Source organism: Saccopteryx leptura, chromosome 1 (assembly GCF_036850995.1).
Source record: "Saccopteryx leptura isolate mSacLep1 chromosome 1, mSacLep1_pri_phased_curated, whole genome shotgun sequence".
Classification (NCBI taxonomy): Eukaryota; Metazoa; Chordata; class Mammalia; order Chiroptera; family Emballonuridae; genus Saccopteryx; species Saccopteryx leptura.
In genome coordinates this window covers 74,761,680-74,782,220 of record NC_089503.1, presented here as the reverse complement: position 1 = coordinate 74,782,220, position 20,541 = coordinate 74,761,680, and the positions used below count along the sequence as shown (strand labels likewise).

General features: G+C 35.3%; 1 protein-coding gene across 1 annotated transcript in view; it reads right to left on the bottom strand.

Annotated features, from left to right (window-relative positions):
• TYR (tyrosinase) overlaps window positions 1-20,541 on the bottom strand; it is a 91,837-nt gene that overhangs the window by 70,054 nt on the left and 1,242 nt on the right. Inside the window, exon 2 of the mRNA XM_066360715.1 lies at window positions 11,909-12,125. Within this exon, the coding sequence (XP_066216812.1) occupies window positions 11,909-12,125 (217 nt within the window). The remainder of the gene's footprint in view (window positions 1-11,908; window positions 12,126-20,541) is intronic.

Sequence of the window (20,541 nt, the reverse complement as noted above, 5' to 3'; positions counted from 1 at the left end):
GTGAAATGTTCTATAAGTTTCAATTAAATACTTTTGGTTCATGAGTTCTTCTACATCCACATAGATTTTCTGTCAAGTCCTACTAATTGTAGAGAAAGGGGTATTAAGGTCTCCATTTATAATTGTGGATGTGTTTACTTTTCCTTTCGGTTCTTTTAGTTTTGCTTTGTATATTTTGGAGCTCCTTTGTTTGGCACATACATATTTAGGATTGCAGTGTCCTCTTGGTGAAACGATTTATTTATCATTATGTAATGTCCCACTCTGTCATCTCAGGATTACTGTCTATTGATTGCTCTTTTTTTTCACTAAAGTATGAGATTTTCTTGCTCCTTATTCCAATTTTATATCTACGTGAGTTTGGATTTTCTTCAAGTTCTTGAACCAAACACCATTTCATAATACATTAAATATAGAAGCAGACATAGAATCCAGATCTCTTTTTTAAAATAAATAAAGCAGTGTTATGCCACTTAATATTTTTTAAAATATATTTTAATTATGTTATTTTTACTAACATGTAATGATTCATTTTCTTCCCCCTACCTTCCTCTTCTCCCACCCCCAGGCATGTATCTCCTAAACTTTAAGGATCCCCTTGAGACTTAACCAGGGGAACAGTGGGCAATGGCAGCTCGTCCCTGCCTAAATCTCTGAACCTGCCTCCAAGGCCCCCTTTTTTTCTGACTTCCCAGTGAGCCAAAGCACCTCAGCCTGAGCCTATTTCTTCCCTATAACATTTTCAGAGAAAGAAAGCAGCCTTGCTTAGACTCTCCTATTTTTTCTTATATTCTAAACCCTTCCTCGGTTTATTGTCCCCAACTTTAATAAATATACTTGCAAAATCAAATAAATAAATAAATACTTTCAAATTTCTCAATTTACGTTTTAAAAATGATAAGTAGCTATAAGTAGAACCCACATAAACAAAGATTTGTTGGAATTTTCCATGTATTTTAAGAGTTGTAAATAGATACTGAAACCAAACTGTTTTAGATCAGTCACTGTGGAAAATTACAAAGCACTTCTATAGATACATGGGATATAGTTAATTTACCTTTGGTTTCATGAAGTCTCTCATATGTGCTAAATGAATAAATGCATAGAAATACAATTCTGTTTTTTTCTTTGTAGTGTTTGCCGCTAATGAGTGGTGGCATCTTTTTCTGAGATTTGTCTCAAAGAAGTAAAATCTCTATATGTACAATTGGCCTGACTCTCTACTTAGAAGAGCTGCATTATCATTTTACTCCTTAAAAATGTTCTAGGGTTTTAAGTTGAATTATTAGAAAAATGAGACTGTTCTTTAGCAAACAACCATTTTCCACAACAGTGACTTCAAATGATGAAAAATTAAATGAACACTATCTATTATGAATAAATACGTATGATAGAGACTAATAACTTGTGCTAAATTATAAGGAAAGTTGGGAAGACTTGAAGATTACAGAGGACACAGGAGTACGGGAAAAGGGAGATATTTCTTGTGTATGCAGTAGGAGCTAGGTTTGTATACATCTTCACAATAACCTAAACATGATTATTAAATACATTTTTTATATGAGGGAGGAAGTGCTCATAATATTAGATTGATGCTTAAACACAGAACTATATAACTTCATCACTGTTTCAATGCATTTAAAGGACCCTTCCAAAATCTGGAGAGTTCTCTGTCTTTTTCTCTCTAATGTGGCTCTATTTTTTCTCCTAAAGTGGTGTTTGTCAGTACATAATACCAGCACTGGCCTGACCTGTGGTGGCGCAGTGGATAAAACCTCAACCTGGAAATGCTGAGGTTGCCGGTTCAAACCCCTCGGCTTGCCTGGTCAAGGCACATATGGGAGTTGATGCTTTCTGCTCCTCTCCTTTCTCTCTCTCTCTCTCTCTCTTTCTCTTCTCTCTATAATGAATAAAATCTTTAAAAAAAAAACAGAAAAAAAATACCAGCATCATCTTTTATTTATTTAATTTTATCTGTTTTTACCTTTTGAATTTTTATTCAAGTAATACATGTATATTATAAAGATGTATAGTTATAATGAAAACAGTGGTTTCTTATCCAAAGTTTTAGACCTCTGAAGTTCTAGATGATGTCTTTTCCTTTTTTGTCTTTTTAAAAATTAATTTATTGGGGTGACATTCATTAATAAATTTACATAAGCTTCAAGTATAAAATTATATAATACACTTGTATTATTGTATAATTTATTGTGTGCTCCCTACCAGGACCTTTAAATTCATAGCAAAGAGATACAAACTTTAAATAACTTACTTTGCTTTCTCAATATTCACATTTGGCAAGAACACTATTAATGCTAGTACAAACAGCAGAACATAGAGGAAAGAGAGGAGTCATTTAAAAATATATAAATATATGGGGATTGACCATCCTTTATATTTTTTAGGGAGATTGCTCAGATGATATCATATCACACATGCTGATAAAATTTTACTGAGTATCAAGCAATAATATCCCCAAACTTTAAAGTATTTTCTTTTTAATTTGATTTTCTTTCTTTCTGGAAGCAATATAAAACTGTGAGTTTCTGCAACCTAGAGATCAGAACATTGTCTTTTGGTCTAAAGAAATTTGTCTCTGCAAAAATGAATATGTCCGTTAGTGTTCGAACAGTCAGTTTCTAACAGGCTATCACTGCATCCTGACCAGAGAGTTCCTAACAAACAGATAAAATGAATATATTCTGGTCTTGCCACCATTCTGCTTTGGTAAACAAATCACTGATTAGAATTTAACAGGCATTTGTATATAGAGAACTTATTATTCACATATTTTTTTTATAAATCTAGAACATAAATATTAACTCTTCTCTGAGAGTAGCTTCTGCCCTAGATATCTTAATACATTTATATATGTGAACAAGGTCTTCTCCATAGTATGGCAGTCCCTATTTATTTCAGTCTTTTTAAAGAGTTAACAGAATCTACTAATTAAGAAATCACATTCAGAGTAAACCTACTTGGAAAGTACAATAATACACAGGGCACTTGTTTGAATTCCCTACATGTTATAGGATAGGCCTTATTTGCCCAGAGTAAAGACAGTAAAGAGAAAAAAGGTTATCCTTTGAGTCAAATGAGTAGAATCAGCTCATTCAACTGGAAATAGACAAGTTGTCACCTAAACGCATTGTAATATCTACTTCACTGAATATGGTGCTTCAGTTTAATCAATGAACATTAAATAGCATAAGACTGTTGTACGGATTAAGTAGATTGAGTAATATAATATGGAAAAATTAGAATGTCTGGTGCCTGAAGATGTTACTGTTGTTATTATCATAACGATTATTTCCTGATCAGAATATCAACAAGACTGGCAAATCTAAGGATTTAAGTAGCCCAGGCTTAGGAAGGTCTTCCAGGTGTGGATAAATTCTTTGTCGAAACTCCTACCTCTGTTCTGAATCAGTATACACGTATCTACACCAAAGTTACTCAGCTTTCTGATTCCCTCACAATTGCTACAGATATATAAGAAAGGACTTGAGCATTCCCATCACTAGAATATCTCTTCCTGCTTAAGCAATCTCCCTGGCATTCTGGTTTGTATGATCAGTCTTAATTGAATTTATTTTTGAGCCATTTTGATCATTTCTAGATATCCAAAAAACATCCATTTATCAGGCAGGGAGACTGAAAAGTAGGTCATCCTTTGAGACTACTTTGTGCTTTGCCACTGGCCTTTCTCTTCAAAATGCACATTGTTGTCTTAAAACTACTCAAAATTTCAAAACTTCCATAATCTTTCATTAAAGCTCATAGCTAATTTGCTACTTTCTGGACTGTTCCTCAAGAAATCCTAGCAAATGAAGAGGTAGGGTAATTCCATGTGGGATAGTTGACAGTCACAATAAATTAGAAAGAATTGAAGGGCTACAGAAAAAAAGGTTGTAGAGAATCTTAACAGCAGATTTTTAGAAGTTCTATGATAAAATATTTGATTTTTTATGGGATATAGCTTAAGAGGAGAAAACAAGGACAAATTATTAGAAATCATTCTCAATGTGGTACTCACTTTTCTACCTCATAAACAGTCACCAAGAGTTTCTGGTACTCTGTACTCTAGAGCCGTGTTTTTCAACCATTGGTAGGAGAACCAGTCTGCCATCAATTTTGTGCCAAAAGAATTAACCACCCTGATGTTGTATGAAGCTCATGGACCCAATAATCTTGGTCAAATTCACTTGAGCTCAGGGTGATTTCTGCCTTAGCAGTTTCCTAAATGATTCTCCTTTTTTCCACTGGTTCCCAAGTATAAAAAGGTTCAATACTCTAGAGTCCCCAAGTATAAAATGTTTGTATACTCTAGAGTATACAAGTTTCTCTGCCCTAACCAATTCAACTCAACTCATCTCATCTCATCTCATCTCATCTCGTCTCATCTCATCTCATTTTCCCTATCTTAAGGCCTTACCACCTGTCATCTGCCCATTAGCTCATTGAGTCATCTTTCTCCATTTTGCTAAGGCTTTATATATTTCTGAAATACAGATAGAATATCAATTTACTGCTTAAAAGCCTCTTACAACTCCAACTATCTATAGCAGTGTTTCACATAACAAGGTATGAAGACATCTTGAAATTATGAACATTATATTATGATTTTTAAGCATTGGGTTTTCAAATATATCTCTTTTACAAGGATGATGTAAAAGACATTTATATAAAACAAACTGTAGTCTCTTAATTCTGTAGGATCTGTGGATGTATTCTTAAGGGCCTATACATTTTTTTCCTCCAGAGAAAATTGGGAAATGCTGGTAGGTATGGTATATTCTGAACTTTATCCCTCTTATTATTTCCACTACAAACTTAATAATTTAGCCATATTCAACTTCTCATTTTTTGTAACTAACCTCACACTTTCAAACCTCTGTTCCACTGTAGATGTTGTTTCCTCTGCTGGAAATGCCTTTCTTCTTGATACTTCAAGATTCTGTTAAATTTTCACATTCCTGGGAAATTTTTCTGATTTATCTCTCATTCTTAAAGCTTTTTTTTTTTTTTTACTGACCATCATATTTTGTTTTCCTTATGTGTTCATGTGGCATTTCTTCATTAGGTAGTGAGCTCCTTGAGGTCAGAAATTGAGTAATAGTTATCTTGTATATATTTATGCTTCCATAATTTTCCACAATACCAGAATTAAGGAAGAACTCTTTAAATGAAATGAAATTAGGTTTCTGGTCTACCTAAAGAACTTCCTCTTCTCCCTTGTGAGTAGATTGATCACAGTCCTTGAATGCCACATAGGGATATACCATAATGGGCATCTCAGCATTTTATGGGATGTTGTACTAAATACGATGAAAATGTCTTCCAATTACAAGTTTCCATAATCCTAAATTGCACTGTTCTTAGGGTTGGAAACATTCCATTAAGTAAAGGTTGTTCCTTGTCCTGCACTTTCTTTTTTTGTGTGTATAACAGAAGCTGCCTTTCTCTTGTTGTCTCCTTATTTGGGGGAATTCCTCTCTCTCAAAGCTATTTATCTCCAATAAAGTTATCTATCCCTGTGTTAATCTCAATAATTTTTTTTAATCTTCTCCCTTCCCTAATCTTTTACTACATCTAGCCTATCATGATCTAATTTCTCAGGACCAAGTATTTACTTAGTTTCTAAGCTAAGTGTCATAAAATTAATGACTGTCAATAACTGATTTTAGTTTAACATGATAATAGCTGCCATATATTGAAGAAATGTTGTTAATTCCTTATATATGTTATTTGATTCTTGCACAAACTCCACAAATTATTCTTATCCACATTTTAGAGATGATGAAACTAAGGCTCAGAAATAAATAACTTACGTAAGGTAACCAATTCAAGAATTGATGGAATTTGATTCAAATTGTAGTTGGTTTGATTGCTTTTAACCACCTCATTAACTGCTGGTCCTCCCCTACTCTACAACACACACAGTTTTGCTAATGTTGTGTTAGCACTATTATAAACTAGGAAGCCCAAGACACCATGGGTAGATCTGCACATGAGAAGATTCTTTTAATCTAATAATCCATATTATATGACAATCAATTATATAGCCTAACCAACTATGTAGTCTAATCAAAAGACTATCTTGTATAATGCGTACTTATTTTTTTTTTTGGTTTACCTAAAAACATGTCTTTTTTGCATAATTTATAAATTGCATATATTCAATATTTCTTTCAGTAGTAAACCTAAGAAACCCAATCAATGATACATAAGTAATTTCAGTAGATGAAAACACAACAGCTCCTCCACCCCAGGACTGGCTGTAAGTATTTTTTCAATGGGACATACATTAGCACTCATGAAGCCTACAATAAGAAAGGGCAGCAATAACAGTGAGGTTTGATTCCACCTGCATTTACTGAGACAGAAGAGTACAAGGGTGCCTTTGGTCCCGCTTCTCCAGCACTTCTCTCTTTATGGCTACACGCACTTGAGCACTCCTTTTAGGACAAGACATCTCACAACGCACTCTGTCTGGGTTTTGGGATCAAATGTGTCTCTTTAACAAGCAAAATGTACCTCCATATCTTTGTCTCTAATATCCTTACTCAGGGAAGGGAATCAGTATTTCTTGGATACTGGCTGATTCCAGGCCTGGGGCAGTGTAAGTACAAGATGACTCTAAAATGTTTTGTTATTACCAAAAATAAGTGCTAAAAAATGATGGGGATATGAAACAGAGACACAAGAACCAGCTTTACAGGTGTGTTCACAGGTGAAATTTGGGACCATCTGAGAAACAAGGTAATCAATCATGTACCTTAAGGAATTATATCCCTTTGAAAAAAATTGAAAGTCTTTAGTGTATACAATAGAAAAGAAGGAGGGAAAGAAGGAAGGAAGGAAGGAAGGAAGGAAGGAAGGAAGGAAGGAAGGAAGGAAGGAAGGAAAGAAGGAAGGAAGGAAGGAAGGAAAGAGGAAGGAAGGGAAAGGAGAGATAGAGAAAAAAGTAAAAAGAAAGAAAGAAAGAAGAAAGAAAGAAGAAAGAAAGAAAGAAAGAAAGAAAGAAAGAAAAGAAAGAAAGAAAGAAAGAAATGAAGATGGAAGGAAGGAAGGAATGAAGAATGAAGAAATGGAAGGAAGGAATGAAGGAAGGAAGGAAGGAAGGGAAGGAAAGAGGGAGGAAGAGAGAGGGAGAGAAAGAAAGAAAGAAAGAAAGAAAGAAAGAAAGAAAGAAAGAAAGAAAGAAAGAAAGAAAGAAAGAAAAAGAAAGAAAGGAAGAAAGAAAGAGAAAAGAAGAAAGAAAGGGAGGGAGGAGGGAGGGAGGGAGGGAGGGAGGGAAGGAAGGAAAGGAAGGAAGGAAGGAAGGAAGGAAGGAAGGAAGGAAGGAAGGAAGGAAGGAAGGAGGGAAGGAAGGAAGGAAGGAAGAAAAAGAAAGGGTTTTGCTAACAGTAGCATCCTAAAGTGCTGACTAATAAATGTACAGGGGTTGCTAAACTTTGAAAGGCATCGCTTTGTGAACATCAGTTAATGATAACTGCAGAAGATAATAATGCGAGCAGGATGGATATTTGCAAAGTCTTGAAAAATCTCCATGTAGTCAACTTATTAATTGGAAAGGGAGAAAAGTAATTTATACAATGGGGAAATTGGACCACACCTGGAGCAAGTGATCAACTTACAATAATATCACCAATGTGAGATATTTGGTAATCATGTGCCTCTAGATGTGACACCCTCTGAGAAAGACACAAAATCACCTATGTAGAATTCTGACTAAGAAATTGGATCAAATCACTTAGATCCAATCATTAGGAACTATCAGACAAACTCAGACTGAGGAAGAGTCTATTTTAAAATGGGGGAAAGGACTATACTCCCTAAATGTCAATATCATTTAAAAAAAAAAAGGTTGTAGAAATATTTCAGATTAAAGAAGGGTGATGAGACATGACAATAAATGCTACCTGACCCTAGACAAGATCCTGTTACAGAGAGAAAAAATGCTATAAAGGATATTATTAGATCTACTGAAAAAAAATTAGAATATAAATATTAGATTAAATAAAGCATTATATCAATATAGAATTTACTGAAGTTGATAATCTCTGGTTATGTAAGGGAATATTCCTGTTCTAAGGAAAAACACTGAAATGTGCAGGGGTAAAGGATGCTGATCTGTGTAACTTAACTCAAATGGTTCAGATTGGGACACAGGAAGAAAGCAAACAAGATAAAATGTGAACAGTAAGTAAATCTGGTGTATTTTTCTTTTCTTTTTTTTTGTGACAGAGTGAGAGACAGAGAGAGGGACAGATAAATACAGACAAACAGGAAAGGAGAGAGATGAGAAGCATCAATTCTTTGTAGCAGCTCCTTAGTCTCCTTAGTTGTTCATTGATTGCTTTCTCATATGTGCCTTGACTGGGGGGCTACAGTAGAACAAGTGACCCCTTGCTTAAGCCAGCAACCTTGTGCTCAAGTCAGCAACCTTGGGCTTCAAGCCAGTGAGCGACTTTTGGGATCAAGCCAGTGACCATGGGGTCATGTCTATGATCCCACGCTCAAGCCAGCGACCCTGTGCTCAAGCCGGATGAGCACACACTCAAGCTGGCGACCTCCGAGTTTTAAACCTGGGTCCTCAGCTTCCCAGTCCGACTCTCTATCCACTGTGTCACCACCTGGTCAGGCTATGTGTATTTTTTATAGTGTCTTTATTGTTACAATTTTTTTAAATTTTATTTAGAAAATTTAACAAGGTGACATTGATTAATAAGAGTACCTAGATTTCAGGTAAACATTTAACATTTGAATTGTTGATTATGTTGTGTACCAATCACCCAAAGTCAAATCATTTTCCTATTGTTGCAATTCTTCTGTAAGCTTAAAATTATTTCTGAATCAATGCTTAAAGAAAATAGTAAAAAATGTGTCCCTGGTCAGGAAAAACCCTTTTTAGGTCAGATTAATGTTTTCTAACATTTTTCTACCAGTACATTAGCTCCATATAACAAATATAGATAAGCTAAACAGTGGGTTAGGTACAATTTGAAGTACCTTATATTTTATTTATGTATTCAGTTATCAATACTTATTGAACTTGTATTATGTAACAGATAATGTGCTATGATATACTTTTTCTCTTTTCTAGAAAGCATGCTAGATATGTGTGAATGAGAGTAAATCATTGGAGAATAAATAAAGAATTCACAAACAATTTATAAATGATAGAAAATTATATATTCACAATAAACTTGATGTTCTTTAATATCTCTGTGCATTAGAAACTCATTTGTAAGCCACCGGCTAGGATGACACAGCTCAAGCCACTTTTATTTTTTGAATTGAGGCCCAGAGAAGTGAGGCTCCCCTACCTTATTTCTGTGACCAGCCCATGTTCCTTAATAACAAAGTTTATGCTTTCTCATTGCTAGATAATCTACCTGAAAAACCTGTAAAGTACTCCAGTCCTTTAGGTATGTAATTCCTCTTTGCAATATTATTAAGTCAGAATTTGGAACCCTGTTAAACCCTGCACAGTCGACGGGATACCTAATCCTCCCATATAGTGACGGTCAATTAGTGTGTGTGCCTCTGTCTCAGCTTGTAGTGTCTGAGGCTCCTGGGCATGATGCATTGCCTTCATGTATGATGTTATTGAAGGATCAGCTTTATATTTTCCACCTTCAAGAAACTCAGTTCACTCTGGGTTGTCAGAACACAATAGAAAAGACTCTTGGATTTGGGCATTGAAAAATCTAGGAATAGATTTAGCTTTGCCACTTAACAAGTGAGTGATGGTAGCCAAATTACTTAGTATCTCTGATCTTGTATCCTCCCTTTAAACTGGAAATGATGATGCCATCTTTCTCAGAGAGTGACCGTAAGGATTAAGAAAGATAGTACCACACAAACGTTTGGCACAGTGCCTTGCACATGGTGATTACTTGGAAAAGGTTTATCACTCATATTACTTTAGGAAAATAATCATGCTTTTTATTTTAACAGTTGACACCAGGATTCCTTTTCAGGGTGATATTCTCCTTGCTTAAATTACTTCTGAGGGAATACAAGGTCCAGAGATATAGACAGGAAGGATACAGGGAAATGAAAGAGACAGGGAAGCTACCTACAAAGTTGAGCAACAGAAGTTAAAGGATAAACCAACAACCACAGGACAAAAGAAAACAAAAAGTTAAGAAATAAGAAATAAGGGGGAAAAAAGCAAGCTTTGTCTATGGGGGAGAGTGCCAGAGTTTTAGGAGGTGGACTGTGTAGTGTTCTGAGTTGGTCTTGCCATGGAGGTCATGTCTTTCCAAACCTCCAGTTAAATCTGTGACTTGAGTTAATATTCTTGGGGTTTTTTTGTAGGTTTGTTTTCATAATGTGATTTGGGGTGAAGGGGATAGATTTCATGACCGGGACAGCCTTGAGCAAAGAAGAATGAGCAGGTGCTGAAAGGGAGGTAGTAGCACGATTGAGAGATTTGCAGAACAAATAAGAAGGACCTAAAAAGAAAGGGATTCCCTGGGGTTTTATCCCTATTATAGTTAAAAGAACGGACTTGCCTCAAAGAGCCTAGTTTCCAGAATATTTTAAACTAGATAAAATACTAAAACTTTAAAAAAGTATAATAGCTCTACAGTCCTATATTTATAACTACAAAATATAAAATGTCCTGAAAGTGAATTATTTAATTTGGCACCAATTACAGGGGATCCTCAGGTTAGGACAGTCTCGATATCAGATGTTTCAAGTTTATGATGCTCACTCCCATAAAAACTTAAAAAATTGAGACATGAGTGTTTTGGCTTATGTTGTTAGCATCATACTTAGTGGATTGCATGGGCAAACTAGTTTAGTTGCGTGAGGCAGAAGAGTATGCAGTAACGCAGCAGATGAGTGAGGGAGTTGGCATCCCCCAGTAAGCTTACTTACACCATTTTGGATGGTTAAAAGTGCAAGTGTTCATTTGTGTTGCTTTGTTTGATGAATTTCTTGCTCTTGTCATGGCTCCTAAATGAAAGTCAGAGTCTTCAGATAGTAGCGCTTCAAAGAGGAGGAAAGCTATGATGATGGATGTCACAGAGCTACTGACATCACACAGAGAGGAGCTGTCTGCTGAGGACTTCATACAGCTGGAGAGGCAGCTAACTGAAGAGGAAAAGATAGAAACCCCAGAACCCAAGAGACTTACTACCAAGGTTTTGGCAGAAGGTTTTTCTATGGTAGAGGATGGGTTGGCAAAATTTCAGGCTGATGACTCCAGAGCTGACAGATTCTATAAGGTCTACAGAGCTCTTATGGATGCCTTGCAGTGTTACATGCAGACTTTGGGAGAGAAGAAGTCATTAACCTTTCAAACTAGCCTAGAACAATTCTTTAAGGAGAGAGGTCTGCAACAGATCATGTGCCCTCTACATCAGCTGCTTCTTAAGATGAAACACTTGTGTCTCCCACATGTTCCTTAGGTGATCCTGATTCATCTGACCCAGTATGTCCAGCACCTTCTGCAGGTTCTCCTGCCTCTTCAGCTTCCTCTCCCAAGAGGTCATTCTCTCCCACCTTGCAATGCCCCTTCCAGTGTGCAAGCCAACCACAGGAATTTTTTTTTACATTCATTTTTTTGTCATTTTTTTCTGTTACCACAGTACTGTATATTTATATTTTTTTCCTTTTTCTGAGGCTTAGTTGTGTTTTTATGTTCTAGATTATGATTTTAAAACTGTGTTAGGATAGGTAAGTGACTTAGGCTAGGGTGTGTTTCGACTTACAACAAAATTCGAGTTATGTCACTGTTGCAGGAATGGAACTGTGTCGTAACCCAAAGACACCCTGTACTCAGAAAATTCTGAATTCTCAACTCTGTTGCACTTAGGGTGTTGGATAAGAGATTGTAAACATAAATTCAGAAAAAAAAATTTAAATGAGTGAGAAAAGGGGGGATTACCTTCCAGTGTATTTCTAAAGCTGTAGTTGGCAGTTTTATCCATGGGACCCGATTCATACTGGGTCAAACTGAGGCAAAATTCCACATCAGCTGAGGAGGGGAGCCTCTGGGTCCTGTCTGTGTCCTGGTTCCCAGGGTTGCGCTGTAAGGGTCCCTCGGGAGTGCCATCGCACAAAACCTGACGTTGGTTGTACTCCTCCAATCGGCTACAGACGATCTGCGCAGAACACCTTGATGTTAAAAAATGTTGTTGCCACCTCTAAGACAAGGGCGAAAGGGGAGGTAGGGAGGTGGAAACTCCTGTTTACCGTATTTTGATTTATAATCATCAGGAGATTAGCAGTCTAAAGTGAACTGTTGAAGAAAGCAGTTTTCTGAGGTTTGCAGAATAATACACGAAAGTTAAAATCTAGAAAATGATTGTAGTCTTATATCGACCACTTAAGAAAATGTGTTACATTTCCTAAGCCTCATCTATCAAATGGGAATAATAATAACTACTTCAAATAATTGTTGTCAACTATTTATTTGATGAAAAAAATTATTTGACAAACATTTTTAAATGATCTGTTGTGTGACCACTGATTTTATGACCACAGAACGAGGCCCGGCACAGAGGTTAGGTCTGTACCCTCTTCTTCTATCTCTTTCTACCTCTTCTCTGGTGATACCAACCAGTTTCATGGCTTACATGCCAAGTACATGATAAGAACTCCCTAATTCCTGACTCTAATCCAAAAGCATTACTCTGAACTCTAAACCTGTATATTCATCTCTGACTTCATTTTTCAATGTCATCTCACAACCATCTCAAATGTTACATTAAAAACCCGAAATCTGTTCTACCCCCATTTCCTATCTCAACAACCATCCTGCAGCTTAAACCAGAAGCCGATGAATTATCATGTTTAAACCAGAAACTGGTAATTTACTGTTTGTATTTTATTCTCTTATGTCTTTCACATTGAAACCATCAACCAATAATGTCAGTGTTAACTCTAGAGAATATCTTGAGTTTAACAACTCTTTTTCATTTGCTTATAAATGATGTTATCTGACTGCTAAATTCTGATGAGCTCCTCTTCTCTGGGCATCACATATAACTCTACATCCCATGCCCTCGTTTGTGTCCAAGAACACACATTCCTTGTCATGTGTCTGATATTCTACCTAATATTGATGGCCAAGGAAATATTTTGGAAAAAAATAAATGTTGTAGACTCTGACCTAAAAAGTAATTCAAAAAGGTCTGACTCTAAATATGAAGAAACTATAGGAATCTTTCATGGAATTATTTTGTTTATAGTTTCCTTTGCATGTGTGCAGAACAGTAAACTATGATAAAAATAGTTGACTAAGTAAGGCAAAAGTAGATCTTTCAATAAGTCTAAAATAAAAAATCTAAGGGGTTAATGATAGCACATTATAATTTAATTGGCAGATTTATTTTTTAGTGGTATATAAATGAACTTTTCATCTTGATGAAGGCTTCAATGAAAGAAAGTAATTAGATAGCAAGAGGTCAATCCTAAACTAAACCATAAGTTCAGGAGAAGCTGCCCCACCCTTTCTGACTCTTCACAACAGGTACAACCTTCCATAGGAGACTTGTGCCCACTGAGTAGATACTATTCTTTGCCAAACTAAAACTTTATTCACCGTAGTCTCCCTTGATAAAAATTCAGTATTACTCCCCCCTTCTTAAAAAATTTAATCTCAATAAGGCTAACTTTTTAAAAAATTATTATTATTATTGATTCTCAGAATCTAGAATAGAGAGAGGTTCAGTACATATTTGATGAATGAATAAAAAATCAAGGGATAAACCAACATATCTTCAACTATTAACATGTGCTAAACATACTTTTTTCCTAGTCCTGTTATTAGTACCAACTTTTGCCTTAGAAGATATTTACAGAAATATATTATTTTTAGTAAATATGTATTGAGGTCCTACTGTGTCCCAGACAAGAGGAAGGCATCACACTTTTAAAAATTCACACTTTGTTGGTTTATATAATTTTATCCCTATTTGAGTGATGAGAAAACTGAGGCTTAGTATGGAAGGATAAAAAAGGCTGTAGGATTCTTCTGTTATGATTAATACATTTGTAACAGAACAAATGAATGAGCTTTATTGTTTCTTTAACATTTTTTATGGAAGTACAATAACGTATACACTCAAAAGGGCACATTTTCTAAATGTACGATTAGATAAGTTTTTACCATCTTGATTACACTCACAAAACCAAGACCCAGATCAAGAAACAGAAAAACACTGTGACCTCAGAAGTTTCCCTCATGTCTCTCTTGACTATTACCATCCCCCCAATATAATCATCATCCTAATATCTAGCAGCACACATTAATATTGCTGATTTTACACACACACTCACAATTTTTACAGACAACAAAGAAGGCACAGACATTCTGGTCAGCTGTTTGCACCACAGTTAAAGATAATCAAAACAATCCTACCAGCCTCCTGCTCAGTGAGTTTACAATCTATACAAATGTAAATGCAAATTAAATCCCCATCAGCTAGATGGCCGCTACTGTGTTAAATGAGAAACACTTAGAGAAGCTTTTAATTTTGGGTCAGTAAGTTATCATTTATGGGCAGAAGCATTGTGTTGTGGAAAAGAATTAGGCTATAAAATTGAGATGGATTTGGGCTTCAGTTCTTGCTCAATTACTTACTAGCAGTATGTCAGTGAGCATGTTACTTAGACTTGCCAAGTCTCAATTTTCTCAACTGTAATATAAAATATTGAATAAATATAACATCATATAGTGTATAAATATGTGATTAATGTAATATATTGATAATATAATAACGTGAAATAACAAGATTTTTGCTCAACAAATGTCAGTTTCTAGTTTTCTTCATAGTTTGATACATTCCTTAATCCTTTTATCCATTCATAATTAAGAGAACAGTTAGGTAACTTTTCTAAGATCATAGGATGTTTAGAGCCAGAGCTAGAAAATTGATGTACATTCTTTTAATTCCAAAGCTATATTCATTACATTTATTACTACTTGTAAATGACTTAGGAATGTCTGAATAAAGTTGATGTAACTTGTATTGAATGTAATATATTGGATTCCTTTTTAGTTATGATTAACTAGACATCCTGGCAGGTAGATAGAGATCATTTTCATTTCTGTTCGAATAATGAAACATCTCAGGATATTTTCAAAAGATTATACTGCCTTAAAAACTCCTACAGCAGACTTGGTTAAGTTAGGGAGGTTTTAAATGGAACTATTTTTGCTGAAATGCCAACTGTCAAGTGACTAAATGTTAAGATGACTGAATATATTAGTAACCAGGAGGAAATCTACCTTGGTTCAAGAAATAACTTGAAAAACTTAATCCCAAATCATTGTCTTATATTCGATACAGAGGGGAGATAGGGTAGGAGAAATTGTTAGCACTAATATTATGATCACATAGATCAAGTCAGAAAGACATGGTTCCCAATATTGACTCTTAATTAGCTACATGACCTTGGGCAAAATACTTAAGCTCTCTGAGTATCAAAGTTTTTAATTTATAAATGGAGATTATAACAATTTTTATAAAGTATTAAATAATCTAACATGTATAAAGCACTTAGTATATAGTGCCAGGTATAGAGGGTTTAATAATAACAACTTTTATAATTATTATAATTATTATTGAATACAAGACCATTAGACAGGCCACCAAATTGTTTTTAACTCTGGCTCTATAATAGTGGTTGAATATTCATTATTATAATAACTAACATTGCTATATCATATAAAGATATATTGTAATAGTAATTTCCACACATAGAACTCAAAGACTATGTCAGACACTAAGCTAGTCATTTTACATTAACAGATTTAATCAAATTTTTTCACAATTATGCTTTAATTTTAGAGAAAAAGGTCTCAGAATCAATAACTTGTCCAGGATCATGTAGCTAAGTAATTTACAATAGTCTACCAAAACTCAAGTTTATATAAACCAAAAGATTTTATATCCTTTCCGCTATATTATTTTTTTTTCTATTCCATTCAGTATTTCCATTGACATAGAAAACAAGCATAGATGATAATTGTACCCAAGTTATTTTGTTGTTAGTAAAACCAAAGGTCAAAGATTCTAAATACCTTGTCCAATATTATCTGGTAAGTGGCAGCAGTCTTTGGACAAAGATTTTTTCTTTTTCTAGTTCAACATAGATGATTTATAATATATTATGGGGGAAAGATCAAGTGGCCCAAGTCAAATAAAAAAGGGTGATAAAAGAAGTATACATTAATGGAGAAGGTCAACCTAGACAGTGCGCTCTTAAATTTAAATAAATAGAAATAAACTACCAGTTATTAAAAGCTTTCAGGAGCAAAGATTATTATGGCCTTAGAGGTTTTATCTGAAAAAAAAAAAAGTAAAACATATGACATTCCACAGAATCTTTTTTTATAAAGAAAAAAGAGAAGCAGTTATTTCATTGAGCTGTTGCCATGGTTACCTAAAACCCATGACTCTCTGCTGAAATGTGACTTTTTTTTTCCTCCCACTGTTTGCTTCCATGTAATGTGCTTTTCACCTGATGAGTGAATTCCCTGGCCACATTTCTCTCATATCTATCATCTAGGAAATGTTTTTCTTTTTCCTTTATTTTAAGCCATCATGATGGCTACTCCTGGTCTACCTTTTTTTTTTATGGCTAGCTTTTCTGCTGCTTGCATAGCATTGCATCTAATTGTGTTGAGAATAGATATTTGTAGTTTAATATGTTTAAGAATCCCCAGCCATCTCCAAAAATAATAAACTGTTTTAATTGACAACAAACATGCTTTTACTTGAAAGATTTTTGACACTAAACAAACAAATGTACAAAAATGATGTGAATTCTGAATATAAGCTTTCTAAGAAAACTATTCTTAATATATTGTTTTATTTAATAAAAAAACCCTATCATCAAGTATTATTAATCACTGTAAATAACACTCAGATATGTGATAACTAGCTTGATCTTCTTTACTGTATGGTTTCTCTCTTTTTTGTTTTTTCATGGACACACACACACACACACACACACATGCACATACATATTAAAGTCCAGAGAGAGCAATACAAAATGTCTTCTTCAAGATTCTGTGTAAGTTGCTGTTTATAATGGCATTGTTGGATCCTTAGCCTTGGCTGTTTCTAATGCTATAAAAAAGTACAGTATAAGGTGCTAGAATTCCAGCCACATAGAGTGTCATTCATTTTTAATGTTTGTTAGCATTGGAGTTAACGTTTCTGAGTTTTAATTTTGTTTCATTCAACACACATTTTGTAAAGCCCATTCTATGTATACAGGATGATACTGGGCTCTGTGGATATAAAAATAAATGGGAAATAGTCTCTACCTTGAAGAAGCTGACAATCCAGTGGACAAAGATAGGTTTAAAAACAATTACATGGACTGAAGAATTATAGGTGCTGTGCTGTAGATCTGTACAAAGTGTAATAATGATAGAACAAAGGAGTTAGAGTTAATTCTACCTGGGTAACAGATAAGGAATATTTTTATTATCATAAGAATGAAAAGGACTGTATCAGTATATCTGCCCCAGTTGTCTGTGCAGTTGAATTTTAAGGGAGTCAAAGTGACTCCAAGTCAAATTTTACATCTATAAATTAGTGGCTTGAGTCTAACTGGCTCCTTATAAATAGGGAACAACATAGTTGACTTGAAATAGTATTAGAGACAGTCAGTGGAGTTCAGTTCTTAACTGTGTGACCTTGGACAAATCATCCTACCTTCTGGGGATGTCTTCCTTTTTAAAATGTGGGCACTTTACTAGATACTGTTGGAGGGCCTCTTAGTCTCAGATTTCTTAAATGCTATGAATCTCTAAACTCTCTATTTTGTGTCAAGTAAAAAATAACTGAAATCAAGGGAAGAAATGGAAGCTTTGTAACAAAGGAGCTATTAATCTAGCTGATTTGGAAGCTGATGAGAATGAAAGCTTTGTGAGTTTATCTCACACAAAATAGTCTAGTTCTTGATTTGAGTGTTCAATTTGGGCAAAAGCATGGGCGTGTTTATTGCAGAACCTCAGTTGATAAAGTGGAAGAGATCAAAATAATCTATTAATTACATCAGTGAAGCTCAGTGCTGGCTACACATCAGAATCACATAAGAAGGTTTTAAAAGGCAAATACCTAGATTTCACAGTGGAATGACTGAATATCATTTTCTAGTAGAAGTTAGATGGTCTGTTTTGTTTTGTTTTGTTTTGTTTTTTGCTTTGTTATTTTTAAAGCCCCTTAAACCATTTCAATGGTAAGAACTGCTAAATTAAATCAATATAAATAGCCCTGGCCAGATAGCTTGATTTGTTAGAACTTTGTCCCAAAGCGCAGAGGTTATCAGTGTGATCTTTGTCAGGGCACATATAGGAACAGATGTTCCTGTCTCTCTCCTGCTCTCTCCCTCCCTCTCTCCAAAATTAAGAAAATAAACATTCAAAAAGTCAATATAAACAACTTGACATAATTTTAAAGGATAGTAACCAGAGAGGTTATGCGAACATCTGGGAGCAGGCAACCAGAACTGGTTTTCGTGGTCACTTCAAACAGTGACACCGCTCACAGTGGAATCCCAGTGCTTATTCATCTCACCTTCCTCATTTAAACTATTGTTTGCTTGGTTTTCTTCAGTGGATTTTGTCTCCTCTCTTCCTAATTGCATTTTTAACACTAGTTATCACACAGCAGTTTAAATACAGAACTATATGGAACCCAATGTTATGACAATTTAGTCCTCGACTTATGTATTAGACCCAATAATTTTTATATAGAAATAAAATTGGCCACAATCATAAAGGAAAGAAAAAGAAAGTAAATTATATTTACATCTTATATAATTAAATATCAATTAGTGCCTATCTTTTAAGCTTCAATGTGGATATTATAACTTTTTGGTTAATTTAGGTAATCCTTCAGACTTGCTGGGTCAAGTGAAGCTGTATAGTTTTAAGGGAAGCATTACAACTGACTAAAAATCCCACATCCAAGCTTAACAATATTTTAAGCAGTAACAGAGGTTGTGAGAGCAAACAAGAGTTTTGCACTCTATAGATTAAGGCAGGAGGTCCGAAGTCTTATTGAAATAGATTTCCCCCCCCCAAGAACCTTTTGTCCAGCCTTTCCTGTACAAATACACTCATCAATCTTTGTAAATAGCTGATATTAGTGACACCAGATATTATACAGTGACCATTTTTCAAAGATCTTCAATAGACTCCATTTGGAAAGTATGTGAACTTAGAGTATGGTGTTTTAAGGTGGGAGGCACAGATGGAAAACCCACACATTTCAACACTGCATAGTGCAGAGTGCAAATATAGATTCTTCCCATCTTATTTAAATAGTGGGCAGAGTTCCATAAAGCACTGCTAGTCAAAACTGCTACAATGGAAATGTTTGGAATATAAGCAGAAAGGCATTTCTTCTATCTTATGGTTTAAAATGATAAATAATTAAAACCCTATTACTTTGGTTAACTTTTGCCCCTAATTCAGAGTGAAAAATTCATAACAGGAGAGATAGAAATTAAATTTCAAAATAGCAATTCCTTATCTTGCAACTCTAAAGTATGCATATTTGGGGGGGGGGAGGATAGGGTAAAAGAAGCTACCTTCCACAGTCTAATGAAAAAAAGTGAGATAGAATGGGCCACACCACACAGCTAAAGACATCATAGTAGTCATGTCCTTGGAAATAGTATACCTTGGTCATGAAACCAAGTCATCCAAAAATAAATCATGTCTCTGCTACTAACTCTGTCATTTTATACAAGTTACCTAATATTTTTATACATGAGAATTTTAATCTTTAAGAAGGGAGAAAGTTAGTAGAATTATTAAATTAGTTAATGTACAAAAATGCTTGGAACAAGGTTTTGCACATTTTTTTTTTCTGTATTTTTCCGAAGCTGGAAACGGGGATAGACAGTCAGACAGACTCCCGCATGCGCCCGACCGGGATCCACCCGGCACGCCCACCAGGGGTCGAAGCTCTGCCCACCAGGGGGCGATGCTCTGCTCCTCTGGGCGTCGCTCTGTTGCGACCAGAGCCACTCTAGCACCTGGGGCAGAGGCCGAGGAGCCATCCCCAGCGCCCGGGCCATCTTTGCTCCAGTGGAGCCTCGGCTGTGGGAGGGAAAGAGAGAGACAGAGAGGAAGGAGAGGGGGAGGAGAGGGGGAGGGGTGGAGAAGCAGATGGGCACCTCTCCTGTGTGCCCTGGCCGGGAATCGAACCCGGGACTTCTGCACACCAGGCCAACGCTCTACCACTGAGCAACCGGCCAGGGCCGGTTTTGCACATTTTAAATGCTTTAAAATATTAGCTATTTTCCTTGTTTACATATTTGGGCCTCAGGGTTCTCATATATTAAAAAAAAAAAAGATTTAATCAAGGGAATATTCCCTAAATCTTCCTGATAATAGTAATCACCAGAGACATTAGTAAACAAGCTCCCTCAAGACACTGCACGAAAACTCCACTGAAGATTCTAATCAATGGGTCTGGGATAAAGCTAGGGATTTGTATTTTAAATATGTGCTTTGTATGAATTTCATTGTGAAGAAAGTTTCCCACC